The 18,263-nt window shown below is 46.8% G+C and overlaps 1 protein-coding gene across 1 annotated transcript in view; it reads right to left on the reverse strand.

The window, feature by feature from the left end:
• Positions 1–1,071: 1,071 nt before the first annotated feature.
• LOC136635971 (deleted in malignant brain tumors 1 protein-like) overlaps positions 1,072–18,263 on the reverse strand; it is a gene marked incomplete at its 3' end in the record, with an annotated part of 31,424 nt that continues 14,232 nt past the window's right edge. Inside the window, exons 8-16 of the mRNA XM_066611025.1 lie at positions 15,525–15,598; positions 14,086–14,316; positions 12,341–12,446; positions 9,662–9,979; positions 8,461–8,766; positions 6,251–6,259; positions 4,041–4,358; positions 2,807–3,141; positions 1,072–1,200 (exon numbers count right to left, since the gene is read on the reverse strand). Coding sequence (XP_066467122.1) covers positions 1,072–1,200; positions 2,807–3,141; positions 4,041–4,358; positions 6,251–6,259; positions 8,461–8,766; positions 9,662–9,979; positions 12,341–12,446; positions 14,086–14,316; positions 15,525–15,598 — 1,826 coding nt within the window. The remainder of the gene's footprint in view (positions 1,201–2,806; positions 3,142–4,040; positions 4,359–6,250; positions 6,260–8,460; positions 8,767–9,661; positions 9,980–12,340; positions 12,447–14,085; positions 14,317–15,524; positions 15,599–18,263) is intronic.

Genomic DNA, 18,263 nt, shown 5'->3' on the forward strand with positions numbered 1-18,263 from the left:
TTGCTATTTGTGAATCATGCTATCACTGATTTTTCAGAATGGGTGATGGTTCTACGAGAAGAGTAGGATGGTTCTACGAGAAATGCTCTAGGACCATTTTCTAGGTTTCATTAGAAACAAAACGGTTTTTGAGCATTAAAGCAGATGTGATAATTTCCAGAATGAACAAATAACATTAATAAAATATAAGACTTGTCTCATAGGCCTTCTTATTTTCAGACCTGGTTTCCCCCCCACCCCCCAAATTATGCCTCTGATACTCACAGGGGCAGTACGGGACAGGAAAAGGGTGATAGAATCTCAGCGTGCACGGCTGCCGCCAAGCTCATCTCTTCTGCCTGGCCTGCTCCGTGCTCCAAACCGCCCCAGTCCCTCCACCAACCTATCCAGCAGGCTCATCTTTGAGCCACTACTGCACACACAGGGCCCAAGGCCATTCCTGCAGGTGGCTCCCGTGCACACAACAACAGCGCGTCTGTCCAGGATTCACTTATATATACTTATATCTGTATATAAGTCAAATCGCAATATTTTAGACTCCAAAGATGGTCGCTAAAGAATTAATACATAAAGCAATACTTGACTTTCATCCACTTGACTTCATTGCTTTCCTCTTTCAAATGTTTCAATTACAGGTCGTGTCTCACAATTGGCGAGTGCCCTTCCCAGAAGTCATGTGGTTGACAAAAGCGCATTAAAGCAAATCTTTTAAAATCAATGTCCTTTTGCTAGACATTGAAAACAGCCTTGCTGACCTTTGCGATGTAAGATACAGGCCCAAATCCTAACCAACTTTCCAGCACTGGCACAGCGGTGCCAATGGGACGTGTGCTGCATCCTGCAGTTGAGTGGCACTCATGGCGGTCTCCTCCAAGTAAAGGAATGCTTGTTCCCTTGTTCCTACAGCAAGATATTGCTGTAGTGGAATAGCACTGGTGGATAAACCGCACATGGAGAATTTCTATGTATACCACATTGCCTTGACACATAACACACACAATGAATTAAATGAGTCATACTGATATGACCTACTCAGGGGTGTGTAGAAGGTACTCTGCTCATGCCCCTCACGTGAGAGTGAACAGGGCACGTACTGCAGGACTGAGCCTGGACGCGGAATGCAAGAACAATCTTATACCAAAACTGAATTACCATATGTGGTTTCTGCTGTTGTTGATGATATTGGTGCTGTTGTTGGAGCTGCAAGAAACAATCAGAGAAGGTTATTTCAACTCTGCACCACAGAACCAACACAATCGTAGGCCTTCACAAAACTAGCATTTCATAGTTTTTAGCAGTATTCAGAACGCACAGGTTGGTTTTCAGGCCATTTCTGTGGCCCGATTTGACGGTGATTTTGAAAACGTCAGCGGCAACTGGCGCATCATCACCCTTTGTGGCTGGGACTGGTACAGGACCGCGGAGACTTTCCCGTCTCCTGCCCATTCACGAACGTGTCCCCCTCTGAGCCACGATCTTCTCCAGTCAGCCCCTGAACTAGTTATTCCTAGTTTCTTTGCAGTCGAGTCACACTGGTGGAAACTCACAACTCGACTCGTGACTCAGTGCAGTGACTCCGGCACATCCCATATATGTAGTAGAAAATGTTCCTTACCAGTGGAAGTGGGTTCTGCGGACTGTTGTGATTTCATATGCTAAGAAAGAGGAAAGCAAGATAAGAAAATATTATGTAACAAATTACAATTTCATCGAAATCAAAACGGTTTTGAACATAGCATTGCCTCCCTTGCTCTAGGACCATTTTAAAGGTTTCTTTGGAAACAAAACGGTTTTTGAGAATTAAAGGCAGAGTGATAATTTCCAGAATGAACAAATAAAATTAATAAAATATCAGACTTGTCTCGTACTACTTCTTATTTTCAAACCTTGGTTACCCCCCCCCCCCAAGATTATGCCTCTGACACTCACAGGGGCAGTATGGGACAGGAAAAGGGTGATAGAATCTCAGCGTGCACGGCTGCCACCAAGCTCATCCCTTCTGCCTGTCCTGCTCCCTGCCCCAGTCCCTCCACCAACCTATGCAGCATGCTTATCTTTGACCACTGTAGCACACACAGGGCCCAAGGCTTTCTTTGCTGGTGGCCGCTGTACACACAACAGCAGCATGTCAGTGCAGGATTGACAGAGGCAGATCACAAGGTCCACCATCATAAGCCCAGGATACCACAGGGCCATTAGTCTCCAACTGCACCACCGCAGAGAGTACAGTCCTGGCTTTGAAATGTGCCAGATTTATCTTATACAGTTTGTAATTGTGTCTAATAATTCAAAAGGACAGAAACTGCATGGCTTCCCACCAGCCCCCCTATGTGGCTTGTGAATTTTCTCGTTCATGTCCAACTAAAGTTCATAACGAAAGGAGCACAGCGAGGGCTTACGTAACATTAAGTAGGGGGGAAACCACTGTCCTTATTTATCTCAGCATCGCTCATGTCCCAATGGCCGTTTGCTGTGTGTCCTTCATGTCTTTTTTTAACTTGTAAGCCTCTTGGGCACAAGAAATCATTTTCTGTCAATTATTTCATCCCTAAGACATAGCTTTGTGGCCATTTTTGTGGACTAGCATAGCTTAAATATTCAAACAATTACAGTATAAGGAATTTAATGCAGGTGAGTCAGTACGAAGGCATAGAAGAAAAGGAAAGAAATTGGTTTTTGGAATAGTTGTCCATTATAAAGGTAGATTCTATTGCTACTCAAATACATTGTAATTTTGATGGGCAGTCCTACAGGGTTGAGAATCACTGCAGGAGCAACAGGATCGGATTCTGCTGTAAATGAATACCTGAAAGAGTAAATATCGCTTGGACCTACCGGAACAGACGACACCAGCGTCTTCGCTGTGAGCACAGTTATGCACGCCCCAGCCTCTGTGGTGACACTGCCACAAGTATTCTTCAGTCCCGTTGCACGCCACATCATCCAAGAAAATAGGGCCTGAGCCTTGCCCAAAAGAGGCACTTCCTGGGGCCCTGACGGCCCTGCCACATCCAAGCTGTCTGCACACAACGTTGGCATCGCTGACGTCCCATGAATCATCACAAACGCTCCCCCAGGATCCTCCGTGATTGACTTCAACACGGCCCTCACAACGGTTCCTTCCATTCACCAGTCTCAATGCTTGAAAGACAAATGCGCCAACAGAAAAAAAAAACACACACACACGGTAAATGTGCAACGAATTAACATTCTCTTTCAATAATGAGAGGAGCGAAAAATGGCTACTTTGCAGGAAACCACCCTCTACTCTAAAGCAGGAATGCGTGTTCCTCTTTTTATCATTTGGCCTCAGGAGGGTGACCAAGAATGTTTAGCACATCAGGTTGACAAGAAACTTCAGAGTGCAATCCAGAGAACACGAAACGTCACACAAAAAGAGTGCGGCCCATTACCACGGACAGCTGAAATCCCTTCCTCCTCACCCAACGCATAACGTAAAATACGGCGTTTAGCACTCGGCCTTTGGGCTGGGCAATCGTTTCCACAATGTAAGCACAAGGATCACGTGTTGTACAAGGAACTGGTGGAAGGCTCCTCTGGCTTGGGTCATATCACTGGCATAGACAGGGGGATCTGCGGGTGCAAGTGATCCCGAGTTGCACCAGGGCCACTTGCTGCTTCCACCCTCTTCCTCTGCACGCCTACTCCCCGCCCTCTCCCTGCCCTCCCTCTGCCTCCGCCCACCCCAGAACGCCTCCTCCCCGCCTCCCCCACACCCCACCCGCCTCTCCTCTGCTCGGCGGTCTGTGTGACCGCGGAGCGTCCAGACTTCGGCGCTCCACCGGCACTCGCCCCAGCGCTGACTTTTTTTGTTCAGAAGCACTGTTTGAGAAGCACACTGATTGATTTTTCAGAATGGATGATGGTTCTACGAGAAGAGTACAAGCACTTCAAACATTCTATTGCTATTCAGATAGGCGAATATTCTGATGTGCATCCATGCTGAGCTTGGGATCCTTGCAGGAGCAACAGGAGACGTTTTCATGACAAACGACTACTGAAAGAGTAGGGGGGGAAACCATAGGACATACCAGAACAGATGACACCAGCATCTTCATGGTGACCACAGTTATGTACACCCCAGCCTCTGTGGCGACACTGCCACAAGTATTCCTCATTCCCTGCACACGTCACATCATCCAGGAGAATACTGCCGGAGCCTTGTCCAAAATGCGCGCTTCCTGGGGCACGGACAGCCTGGCCGCATCCAAGCTGTCTGCACACGACTTTGGCATCACTGAGTCCCCAGGAATCATCACAAACGGTACCCCAGGATCCTCCGTGAATGACTTCAACACGGCCCTCGCAAGTGTGTGCTCCGTTCACCAGCCTCAGTGCTTGAAAGGCAAAGAGGACCATTTATTGCGCGTTTACCACGTATTGTTCCATAGCAAACATTAACATTCTCATTCAAGAATGAGGGGAGTGAAAAATGGTTATTCTGCAGCACATACCAGCTTCCCTATGGCAGAAACGGGTGTTCCTCCCTTTATCAACTGGCTCCAAGAATTCTATGTTCTATGAACTCCATGTTGTGAACTTTTAGTTGAAAAGCAGTATATAAATACTGTTAATAATAATAATACGTTTCCTACCACAATCCATTACACATATCACAAACGTGTCCAAAATGCTCACTAAGCTGTGCACTCAGTGGGGTGTGAATGCTACTCTGCCCCTGTCCACATCCACTCTCCTTTCCACGAGAGAGAAAAGGGTATGTATTTCAGGACAGAGCCCAGACACAGAAAACACGAATGACATGAAACCGAATCATAATTACCATATGCTGCTGTTGCTGTTGGTGGTTCAGCTGCAAGCAAAACATTTAGAAAGATTATTTCAAACTCTCCCACCGTGGAACCTACACAACCTCAGGCCCATCACTAAAGCGGCACTTCACAATTTTTAACTACCGCAGTGTTAAGAAATCACTGACGGACAGTATTTGCAGTCCCTATCGGAGACCTGACTTGCCATGATCTGGACAACGTAAGAGGCCTTTGCAGCATCATCACCCCGTCTCGCTTGGTCTGGCAGTAGACCCCTGAGGCTCTTCGGGGCTCTGCCCTTAGCCCGATTTCTCGATTTGGGGCATGGCATTCTTGCAACAGCCCCTGAACTAGCTATTGCTAGTTATGTGTGATAAGTTGCATGTTAAGTTGCATGCAAAGAGGCCTTTGCAGCATCATCACCCCGTCTCGCTTGGACTGGCAGTAGGTCACAATAAATTAGAGACTGTACTGTTCTTAGGTCACAATTACTGGTAGGTTATTTTTCAGGATCGGGCCTTGGGTAAAATCAGACAAAACTATAGTAAGACACCCCCCTATAAATTTAACCTCCGACGTATCCCAGGAGCATAGAAAATGCCGTGATTTCGGCTCCAAAACTTGCCCTCGACTTCTCTGTGAGATCGACTCATAAGCGAGTGCCTGCGTTAGATATCAGAGGGGAAATTCTCCTTTCCCCCCCGCCCGGGCCATGAGAAGTTCAGTGGAACGTGCCTGCAAGTAAACGCACACAGGATTGCAGCCTGAACAAAGCAATTTATCTGCAATAAGTTCAAGATGCTATTCAAGTTCAAGATGCTATTTGTGCTATTTGTGAATCATGCTATCACTGATTTTTCAGAATGGGTGATGGTTCTACGAGAAGAGTAGGATGGTTCTACGAGAAATGCTCTAGGACCATTTTCTAGGTTTCATTGGAAACAAAACGGTTTTTGAGCATTAAAGGCAGAGTGATAATTTCCAGAATGAACAAATAACATTAATAAAATATAAGACTTGTCTCATAGGCCTTCTTATTTTCAGACCTGGTTTCCCCCCACCCCCCAAATTATGCCTCTGATACTCACAGGGGCAGTACGGGACAGGAAAAGGGTGATAGAATCTCAGCGTGCACGGCTGCCGCCAAGCTCATCTCTTCTGCCTGGCCTGCTCCGTGCTCCAAACCGCCCCAGTCCCTCCACCAACCTATCCAGCAGGCTCATCTTTGAGCCACTACTGCACACACAGGGCCCAAGGCCATTCCTGCAGGTGGCTCCGTGCACACAACAACAGCGCGTCTGTCCAGGATTCACTTATATATACTTATATCTGTATATAAGTCAAATCGCAATATTTTAGCTCCAAAGATGGTCGCTAAAGAATTAATACATAAAGCAATACTTTGACTTTCATCCACTTGACTTTCATTGCTTTCCTCTTTCAAATGTTTCAATTACAGGTCGTGTCTCACAATTGGCGAGTGCCCTTCCCAGAAGTCATGTGGTTGACAAAAGCGCATTAAAGCAAATCCTTTTAAAAATCAATGTCCTTTTGCTAGGACATTTGAAAACAGCCTTGCTGACCTTTGCGATGTAAGATACAGGCCCAAATCCTAACCAACTTTCCAGCACTGGCACAGCGGTGCCAATGGGACGTGTGCTGCATCCTGCAGTTGAGTGGCACTCATGGCGGTCTCCTCCAAGTAAAGGAATGCTTGTTCCCTTGTTCCTACAGCAAGATATTGCTGTAGTGGAATAGCACTGGGTGGATAAACCGCACATGGAGAATTTCTATGTAATACCACATGCCTTGACACATAACACACACATGAATTAAATGAGTCATACTGATATGACCTACTCAGGGGTGTGTAGAAGGTACTCTGCTCATGCCCCTCACGTGAGAGTGAACAGGGCACGTACTGCAGGACTGAGCCTGGACGCGGAATGCAAGAACAATCTTATACCAAAACTGAATTACCATATGTGGTTTCTGCTGTTGTTGATGATATTGGTGCTGTTGTTGGAGCTGCAAGAAACAATTCAGAGAAGGTTATTTCAAACTCTGCCACCACAGAACCAACACAATCGTAGGCCTTTCACAAAACTAGCATTTCATAGTTTTTAGCCAGTATTCAGAACGCACAGGTTGGGTTTTCAGGCCATTTCTGTGGCCCGATTTGAGGTGATTTTGAAAACGTCAGCGGCAACTGGCGCATCATCACCCTTTGTGGCTGGGACTGGTACAGGACCGCGGAGACTTTCCCGGTCTCCTGCCCGTTCACGAACGTGTCCCCCTCTGAGCCACGATCTTCTCCAGTCAGCCCCTGAACTAGTTATTCCTAGTTTCTTTGCAGTCGAGTCACACTGGTGGAAACTCACAACTCGACTCGTGACTCAGTGCAGTGACTCCGGCACATCCCATATATGTAGTAGAAAATGTTCCTTACCAGTGGAAGTGGGTTCTGCGACTGTTGTGATTTCATATGCTAAAGAAAGAGGAAAGCAAGATAAGAAAATATTATGTAACAAATTACAATTTCATCGAAATCAAAACGGTTTTGAACATAGCATTGCCTCCCTTGCTCTAGGACCATTTTAAAGGTTTCTTTGGAAACAAAACGGTTTTTGAGAATTAAAGGCAGAGTGATAATTTCCAGAATGAACAAATAAAATTAATAAAATATCAGACTTGTCTCGTACGACTTCTTATTTTCAAACCTGGTTACCCCCCCCCCCCAAGATTATGCCTCTGACACTCACAGGGGCAGTATGGGACAGGAAAAGGGTGATAGAATCTCAGCGTGCACGGCTGCCACCAAGCTCATCCCTTCTGCCTGTCCTGCTCCCTGCCCCAGTCCCTCCACCAACCTATGCAGCATGCTTATCTTTGACCACTGTAGCACACACAGGGCCCAAGGCTTTCTTTGCTGGTGGCCGCTGTACACACAACAGCAGCATGTCAGTGCAGGATTGACAGAGGCAGATCACAAGGTCCACCATCATAAGCCCAGGATACCACAGGGCCATTAGTCTCCAACTGCACCACCGCAGAGAGTACAGTCCTGGCTTTGAAATGTGCCAGATTTATCTTATACAGTTTGTAATTGTGTCTAATAATTCAAAAGGACAGAAACTGCATGGCTTCCCACCAGCCCCCTATGTGGCTTGTGAATTTTCTCGTTCATGTCCAACTAAAGTTCATAACGAAAGGAGCACAGCGAGGGCTTACGTAACATTAAGTAGGGGGAAACCACTGTCCTTATTTATCTCAGCATCGCTCATGTCCCAATGGCCGTTTGCTGTGTGTCCTTCATGTCTTTTTTTAACTTGTAAGCCTCTTGGGCACAAGAAATCATTTTCTGTCAATTATTTCATCCCTAAGACATAGCTTTGTGGCCATTTTTGTGGACTAGCATAGCTTAAATATTTCAAACAATTACAGTATAAGGAATTTAATGCAGGTGAGTCAGTACGAAGGCATAGAAGAAAAGGAAAGAAATTGGTTTTTGGAATAGTTGTCCATTATAAAGGTAGATTCTATTGCTACTCAAATACATTGTAATTTTGATGGGCAGTCCTACAGGGTTGAGAATCACTGCAGGAGCAACAGGATCGGATTCTGCTGTAAATGAATACCTGAAAGAGTAAATATCGCTTGGACCTACCGGAACAGACGACACCAGCGTCTTCGCTGTGAGCACAGTTATGCACGCCCCAGCCTCTGTGGTGACACTGCCACAAGTATTCTTCAGTCCCGTTGCACGCCACATCATCCAAGAAAATAGGGCCTGAGCCTTGCCCAAAAGAGGCACTTCCTGGGGCCCTGACGGCCCTGCCACATCCAAGCTGTCTGCACACAACGTTGGCATCGCTGACGTCCCATGAATCATCACAAACGCTCCCCCAGGATCCTCCGTGATTGACTTCAACACGGCCCTCACAACGGTTCCTTCCATTCACCAGTCTCAATGCTTGAAAGACAAATGCGCCAACAGAAAAAAAAAACACACACACACGGTAAATGTGCAACGAATTAACATTCTCTTTCAATAATGAGAGGAGCGAAAAATGGCTACTTTGCAGGAAACCACCCTCTACTCTAAAGCAGGAATGCGTGTTCCTCTTTTTATCATTTGGCCTCAGGAGGGTGACCAAGAATGTTTAGCACATCAGGTTGACAAGAAACTTCAGAGTGCAATCCAGAGAACACGAAACGTCACACAAAAAGAGTGCGGCCCATTACCACGGACAGCTGAAATCCCTTCCTCCTCACCCAACGCATAACGTAAAATACGGCGTTTAGCACTCGGCCTTTGGGCTGGGCAATCGTTTCCACAATGTAAGCACAAGGATCACGTGTTGTACAAGGAACTGGTGGAAGGCTCCTCTGGCTTGGGTCATATCACTGGCATAGACAGGGGGATCTGCGGGTGCAAGTGATCCCGAGTTGCACCAGGGCCACTTGCTGCTTCCACCCTCTTCCTCTGCACGCCTACTCCCCGCCCTCTCCCTGCCCTCCCTCTGCCTCCGCCCACCCCAGAACGCCTCCTCCCCGCCTCCCCCACACCCCACCCGCCTCTCCTCTGCTCGGCGGTCTGTGTGACCGCGGAGCGTCCAGACTTCGGCGCTCCACCGGCACTCGCCCCAGCGCTGACTTTTTTTGTTCAGAAGCACTGTTTGAGAAGCACACTGATTTTTCAGAATGGATGATGGTTCTACGAGAAGAGTACAAGCACTTCAAACATTCTATTGCTATTCAGATAGGCGAATATTCTGATGTGCATCCATGCTGAGCTTGGGATCCTTGCAGGAGCAACAGGAGACGTTTTCATGACAAACGACTACTGAAAGAGTAGGGGGGGAAACCATAGGACATACCAGAACAGATGACACCAGCATCTTCATGGTGACCACAGTTATGTACACCCCAGCCTCTGTGGCGACACTGCCACAAGTATTCCTCATTCCCTGCACACGTCACATCATCCAGGAGAATACTGCCGGAGCCTTGTCCAAAATGCGCGCTTCCTGGGGCACGGACAGCCTGGCCGCATCCAAGCTGTCTGCACACGACTTTGGCATCACTGAGTCCCCAGGAATCATCACAAACGGTACCCCAGGATCCTCCGTGAATGACTTCAACACGGCCCTCGCAAGTGTGTGCTCCGTTCACCAGCCTCAGTGCTTGAAAGGCAAAGAGGACCATTTATTGCGCGTTTACCACGTATTGTTCCATAGCAAACATTAACATTCTCATTCAAGAATGAGGGGAGTGAAAAATGGTTATTCTGCAGCACATACCAGCTTCCCTATGGCAGAAACGGGTGTTCCTCCCTTTATCAACTGGCTCCAAGAATTCTATGTTCTATGAACTCCATGTTGTGAACTTTTAGTTGAAAAGCAGTATATAAATACTGTTAATAATAATAATACGTTTCCTACCACAATCCATTACACATATCACAAACGTGTCCAAAATGCTCACTAAGCTGTGCACTCAGTGGGGTGTGAATGCTACTCTGCCCCTGTCCACATCCACTCTCCTTTCCACGAGAGAGAAAAGGGTATGTATTTCAGGACAGAGCCCAGACACAGAAAACACGAATGACATGAAACCGAATCATAATTACCATATGCTGCTGTTGCTGTTGGTGGTTCAGCTGCAAGCAAAACATTTAGAAAGATTATTTCAAACTCTCCCACCGTGGAACCTACACAACCTCAGGCCCATCACTAAAGCGGCACTTCACAATTTTTAACTACCGCAGTGTTAAGAAATCACTGACGGACAGTATTTGCAGTCCCTATCGGAGACCTGACTTGCCATGATCTGGACAACGTAAGAGGCCTTTGCAGCATCATCACCCCGTCTCGCTTGGTCTGGCAGTAGACCCCTGAGGCTCTTCGGGGCTCTGCCCCTTAGCCCGATTTCTCGATTTGGGGCATGGCATTCTTGCAACAGCCCCTGAACTAGCTATTGCTAGTTATGTGTGATAAGTTGCATGTTAAGTTGCATGCAAAGAGGCCTTTGCAGCATCATCACCCCGTCTCGCTTGGACTGGCAGTAGGTCACAATAAATTAGAGACTGTACTGTTCTTAGGTCACAATTACTGGTAGGTTATTTTTCAGGATCGGGCCTTGGGTAAAATCAGACAAAACTATAGTAAGACACCCCCCTATAAATTTAACCTCCGACGTATCCCAGGAGCATAGAAAATGCCGTGATTTCGGCTCCAAAACTTGCCCTCGACTTCTCTGTGAGATCGACTCATAAGCGAGTGCCTGCGTTAGATATCAGAGGGGAAATTCCTCCTTTCCCCCCCGCCCGGGCCATGAGAAGTTCAGTGGAACGTGCCTGCAAGTAAACGCACACAGGATTGCAGCCTGAACAAAGCAATTTATCTGCAATAAGTTCAAGATGCTATTCAAGTTCAAGATGCTATTTGTGCTATTTGTGAATCATGCTATCACTGATTTTTCAGAATGGGTGATGGTTCTACGAGAAGAGTAGGATGGTTCTACGAGAAATGCTCTAGGACCATTTTCTAGGTTTCATTGGAAACAAAACGGTTTTTGAGCATTAAAGGCAGAGTGATAATTTCCAGAATGAACAAATAACATTAATAAAATATAAGACTTGTCTCATAGGCCTTCTTATTTTCAGACCTGGTTTCCCCCCCACCCCCCAAATTATGCCTCTGATACTCACAGGGGCAGTACGGGACAGGAAAAGGGTGATAGAATCTCAGCGTGCACGGCTGCCGCCAAGCTCATCTCTTCTGCCTGGCCTGCTCCGTGCTCCAAACCGCCCCAGTCCCTCCACCAACCTATCCAGCAGGCTCATCTTTGAGCCACTACTGCACACACAGGGCCCAAGGCCATTCCTGCAGGTGGCTCCCGTGCACACAACAACAGCGCGTCTGTCCAGGATTCACTTATATATACTTATATCTGTATATAAGTCAAATCGCAATATTTTAGCTCCAAAGATGGTCGCTAAAGAATTAATACATAAAGCAATACTTTGACTTTCATCCACTTGACTTTCATTGCTTTCCTCTTTCAAATGTTTCAATTACAGGTCGTGTCTCACAATTGGCGAGTGCCCTTCCCAGAAGTCATGTGGTTGACAAAAGCGCATTAAAGCAAATCCTTTTAAAAATCAATGTCCTTTTGCTAGGACATTTGAAAACAGCCTTGCTGACCTTTGCGATGTAAGATACAGGCCCAAATCCTAACCAACTTTCCAGCACTGGCACAGCGGTGCCAATGGGACGTGTGCTGCATCCTGCAGTTGAGTGGCACTCATGGCGGTCTCCTCCAAGTAAAGGAATGCTTGTTCCCTTGTTCCTACAGCAAGATATTGCTGTAGTGGAATAGCACTGGGTGGATAAACCGCACATGGAGAATTTCTATGTAATACCACATGCCTTGACACATAACACACACATGAATTAAATGAGTCATACTGATATGACCTACTCAGGGGTGTGTAGAAGGTACTCTGCTCATGCCCCTCACGTGAGAGTGAACAGGGCACGTACTGCAGGACTGAGCCTGGACGCGGAATGCAAGAACAATCTTATACCAAAACTGAATTACCATATGTGGTTTCTGCTGTTGTTGATGATATTGGTGCTGTTGTTGGAGCTGCAAGAAACAATTCAGAGAAGGTTATTTCAAACTCTGCCACCACAGAACCAACACAATCGTAGGCCTTTCACAAAACTAGCATTTCATAGTTTTTAGCCAGTATTCAGAACGCACAGGTTGGGTTTTCAGGCCATTTCTGTGGCCCGATTTGAGGTGATTTTGAAAACGTCAGCGGCAACTGGCGCATCATCACCCTTTGTGGCTGGGACTGGTACAGGACCGCGGAGACTTTCCCGGTCTCCTGCCCGTTCACGAACGTGTCCCCCTCTGAGCCACGATCTTCTCCAGTCAGCCCCTGAACTAGTTATTCCTAGTTTCTTTGCAGTCGAGTCACACTGGTGGAAACTCACAACTCGACTCGTGACTCAGTGCAGTGACTCCGGCACATCCCATATATGTAGTAGAAAATGTTCCTTACCAGTGGAAGTGGGTTCTGCGACTGTTGTGATTTCATATGCTAAAGAAAGAGGAAAGCAAGATAAGAAAATATTATGTAACAAATTACAATTTCATCGAAATCAAAACGGTTTTGAACATAGCATTGCCTCCCTTGCTCTAGGACCATTTTAAAGGTTTCTTTGGAAACAAAACGGTTTTTGAGAATTAAAGGCAGAGTGATAATTTCCAGAATGAACAAATAAAATTAATAAAATATCAGACTTGTCTCGTACGACTTCTTATTTTCAAACCTGGTTACCCCCCCCCCCAAGATTATGCCTCTGACACTCACAGGGGCAGTATGGGACAGGAAAAGGGTGATAGAATCTCAGCGTGCACGGCTGCCACCAAGCTCATCCCTTCTGCCTGTCCTGCTCCCTGCCCCAGTCCCTCCACCAACCTATGCAGCATGCTTATCTTTGACCACTGTAGCACACACAGGGCCCAAGGCTTTCTTTGCTGGTGGCCGCTGTACACACAACAGCAGCATGTCAGTGCAGGATTGACAGAGGCAGATCACAAGGTCCACCATCATAAGCCCAGGATACCACAGGGCCATTAGTCTCCAACTGCACCACCGCAGAGAGTACAGTCCTGGCTTTGAAATGTGCCAGATTTATCTTATACAGTTTGTAATTGTGTCTAATAATTCAAAAGGACAGAAACTGCATGGCTTCCCACCAGCCCCCTATGTGGCTTGTGAATTTTCTCGTTCATGTCCAACTAAAGTTCATAACGAAAGGAGCACAGCGAGGGCTTACGTAACATTAAGTAGGGGGGAAACCACTGTCCTTATTTATCTCAGCATCGCTCATGTCCCAATGGCCGTTTGCTGTGTGTCCTTCATGTCTTTTTTTAACTTGTAAGCCTCTTGGGCACAAGAAATCATTTTCTGTCAATTATTTCATCCCTAAGACATAGCTTTGTGGCCATTTTTTTGGACTAGCATAGCTTAAATATTTCAAACAATTACAGTATAAGGAATTTAATGCAGGTGAGTCAGTACGAAGGCATAGAAGAAAAGGAAAGAAATTGGTTTTTGGAATAGTTGTCCATTATAAAGGTAGATTCTATTTCTACTCAAATACATTGTAATTTTGATGGGCAGTCCTACAGGGTTGAGAATCACTGCAGGAGCAACAGGATCGGATTCTGCTGTAAATGAATACCTGAAAGAGTAAATATCGCTTGGACCTACCGGAACAGACGACACAGCGTCTTCGCTGTGAGCACAGTTATGCACGCCCCAGCCTCTGTGGTGACACTGCCACAAGTATTCTTCAGTCCCGTTGCACGCCACATCATCCAAGAAAATAGGGCCTGAGCCTTGCCCAAAAGAGGCACTTCCTGGGGCCCTGACGGCCCTGCCACATCCAAGCTGTCTGCACACAACGTTGGCATCGCTGACGTCCCATGAATCATCACAACGCTCCCCCAGGATCCTCCGTGATTGACTTCAACACGGCCCTCACAACGGTTCCTTCCATTCACCAGTCTCAATGCTTGAAAGACAAATGCGCCAACAGAAAAAAAAAACACACCACACACGGTAAATGTGCAACGAATTAACATTCTCTTTCAATAATGAGAGGAGCGAAAAATGGCTACTTTGCAGGAAACCACCCTCTACTCTAAAGCAGGAATGCGTGTTCCTCTTTTTATCATTTGGCCTCAGGAGGGTGACCAAGAATGTTTAGCACATCAGGTTGACAAGAAACTTCAGAGTGCAATCCAGAGAACACGAAACGTCACACAAAAAGAGTGCGGCCCATTACCACGGACAGCTGAAATCCCTTCCTCCTCACCCAACGCATAACGTAAAATACGGCGTTTAGCACTCGGCCTTTGGGCTGGGCAATCGTTTCCACAATGTAAGCACAAGGATCACGTGTTGTACAAGGAACTGGTGGAAGGGCTCCTCTGGCTTGGGTCATATCACTGGCATAGACAGGGGATCTGCGGGTGCAAGTGATCCCGAGTTGCACCAGGGCCACTTGCTGCTTCCACCCTCTTCCTCTGCACGCCTACTCCCCGCCCTCTCCCTGCCCTCCCTCTGCCTCCGCCCACCCCAGAACGCCTCCTCCCCGCCTCCCCCACACCCCACCCGCCTCTCCTCTGCTCGGCGGTCTGTGTGACCGCGGAGCGTCCAGACTTCGGCGCTCCACCGGCACTCGCCCCAGCGCTGACTTTTTTTGTTCAGAAGCACTGTTTGAGAAGCACACTGATTTTTCAGAATGGATGATGGTTCTACGAGAAGAGTACAAGCACTTCAAACATTCTATTGCTATTCAGATAGGCGAATATTCTGATGTGCATCCATGCTGAGCTTGGGATCCTTGCAGGAGCAACAGGAGACGTTTTCATGACAAACGACTACTGAAAGAGTAGGGGGGGAAACCATAGGACATACAGAACAGATGACACCAGCATCTTCATGGTGACCACAGTTATGTACACCCCAGCCTCTGTGGCGACACTGCCACAAGTATTCCTCATTCCCTGCACACGTCACATCATCCAGGAGAATACTGCCGGAGCCTTGTCCAAAATGGCGCTTCCTGGGGCACGGACAGCCTGCCGCATCCAAGCTGTCTGCACACGACTTGGCATCACTGAGTCCCAGGAATCATCACAAACGGTACCCCAGGATCCTCCGTGAATGACTTCAACACGGCCCTCGCAAGTGTGTGCTCCGTTCACCAGCCTCAGTGCTTGAAAGGCAAAGAGGACCATTTATTGCGCGTTTACCACGTATTGTTCCATAGCAAACATTAACATTCTCATTCAAGAATGAGGGGAGTGAAAAATGGTTATTCTGCAGCACATACCAGCTTCCCTATGGCAGAAACGGGTGTTCCTCCCTTTATCAACTGGCTCCAAGAATTCTATGTTCTATGAACTCCATGTTGTGAACTTTTAGTTGAAAAGCAGTATATAAATACTGTTAATAATAATAATACGTTTCCTACCACAATCCATTACACATATCACAAACGTGTCCAAAATGCTCACTAAGCTGTGCACTCAGTGGGGTGTGAATGCTACTCTGCCCCTGTCCACATCCACTCTCCTTTCCACGAGAGAGAAAAGGGTATGTATTTCAGGACAGAGCCCAGACACAGAAAACACGAATGACATGAAACCGAATCATAATTACCATATGCTGCTGTTGCTGTTGGTGGTTCAGCTGCAAGCAAAACATTTAGAAAGATTATTTCAAACTCTCCCACCGTGGAACCTACACAACCTCAGGCCCATCACTAAAGCGGCACTTCACAATTTTTAACTACCGCAGTGTTAAGAAATCACTGACGGACAGTATTTGCAGTCCCTATCGGAGACCTGACTTGCCATGATCTGGACAACGTAAGAGGCCTTTGCAGCATCATCACCCCGTCTCGCTTGGTCTGGCAGTAGACCCCTGAGGCTCTTCGGGGCTCTGCCCCTTAGCCCGATTTCTCGATTTGGGGCATGGCATTCTTGCAACAGCCCCTGAACTAGCTATTGCTAGTTATGTGTGATAAGTTGCATGTTAAGTTGCATGCAAAGAGGCCTTTGCAGCATCATCACCCCGTCTCGCTTGGACTGGCAGTAGGTCACAATAAATTAGAGACTGTACTGTTCTTAGGTCACAATTACTGGTAGGTTATTTTTCAGGATCGGGCCTTGGGTAAAATCAGACAAAACTATAGTAAGACACCCCCCTATAAATTTAACCTCCGACGTATCCCAGGAGCATAGAAAATGCCGTGATTTCGGCTCCAAAACTTGCCCTCGACTTCTCTGTGAGATCGACTCATAAGCGAGTGCCTGCGTTAGATATCAGAGGGGAAATTCCTCCTTTCCCCCCCGCCCGGGCCATGAGAAGTTCAGTGGAACGTGCCTGCAAGTAAACGCACACAGGATTGCAGCCTGAACAAAGCAATTTATCTGCAATAAGTTCAAGATGCTATTCAAGTTCAAGATGCTATTTGTGCTATTTGTGAATCATGCTATCACTGATTTTTCAGAATGGGTGATGGTTCTACGAGAAGAGTAGGATGGTTCTACGAGAAATGCTCTAGGACCATTTTCTAGGTTTCATTGGAAACAAAACGGTTTTTGAGCATTAAAGGCAGAGTGATAATTTCCAGAATGAACAAATAACATTAATAAAATATAAGACTTGTCTCATAGGCCTTCTTATTTTCAGACCTGGTTTCCCCCCCACCCCCCAAATTATGCCTCTGATACTCACAGGGGCAGTACGGGACAGGAAAAGGGTGATAGAATCTCAGCGTGCACGGCTGCCGCCAAGCTCATCTCTTCTGCCTGGCCTGCTCCGTGCTCCAAACCGCCCCAGTCCCTCCACCAACCTATCCAGCAGGCTCATCTTTGAGCCACTACTGCACACACAGGGCCCAAGGCCATTCCTGCAGGTGGCTCCCGTGCACACAACAACAGCGCGTCTGTCCAGGATTCACTTATATATACTTATATCTGTATATAAGTCAAATCGCAATATTTTAGCTCCAAAGATGGTCGCTAAAGAATTAATACATAAAGCAATACTTTGACTTTCATCCACTTGACTTTCATTGCTTTCCTCTTTCAAATGTTTCAATTACAGGTCGTGTCTCACAATTGGCGAGTGCCCTTCCCAGAAGTCATGTGGTTGACAAAAGCGCATTAAAGCAAATCCTTTTAAAAATCAATGTCCTTTTGCTAGGACATTTGAAAACAGCCTTGCTGACCTTTGCGATGTAAGATACAGGCCCAAATCCTAACCAACTTTCCAGCACTGGCACAGCGGTGCCAATGGGACGTGTGCTGCATCCTGCAGTTGAGTGGCACTCATGGCGGTCTCCTCCAAGTAAAGGAATGCTTGTTCCCTTGTTCCTACAGCAAGATATTGCTGTAGTGGAATAGCACTGGGTGGATAAACCGCACATGGAGAATTTCTATGTAATACCACATGCCTTGACACATAACACACACATGAATTAAATGAGTCATACTGATATGACCTACTCAGGGGTGTGTAGAAGGTACTCTGCTCATGCCCCTCACGTGAGAGTGAACAGGGCACGTACTGCAGGACTGAGCCTGGACGCGGAATGCAAGAACAATCTTATACCAAAACTGAATTACCATATGTGGTTTCTGCTGTTGTTGATGATATTGGTGCTGTTGTTGGAGCTGCAAGAAACAATTCAGAGAAGGTTATTTCAAACTCTGCCACCACAGAACCAACACAATCGTAGGCCTTTCACAAAACTAGCATTTCATAGTTTTTAGCCAGTATTCAGAACGCACAGGTTGGGTTTTCAGGCCATTTCTGTGGCCCGATTTGAGGTGATTTTGAAAACGTCAGCGGCAACTGGCGCATCATCACCC

This window comes from Tiliqua scincoides, unplaced genomic scaffold (assembly GCF_035046505.1).
Source record: "Tiliqua scincoides isolate rTilSci1 unplaced genomic scaffold, rTilSci1.hap2 HAP2_SCAFFOLD_183, whole genome shotgun sequence".
Classification (NCBI taxonomy): Eukaryota; Metazoa; Chordata; class Lepidosauria; order Squamata; family Scincidae; genus Tiliqua; species Tiliqua scincoides.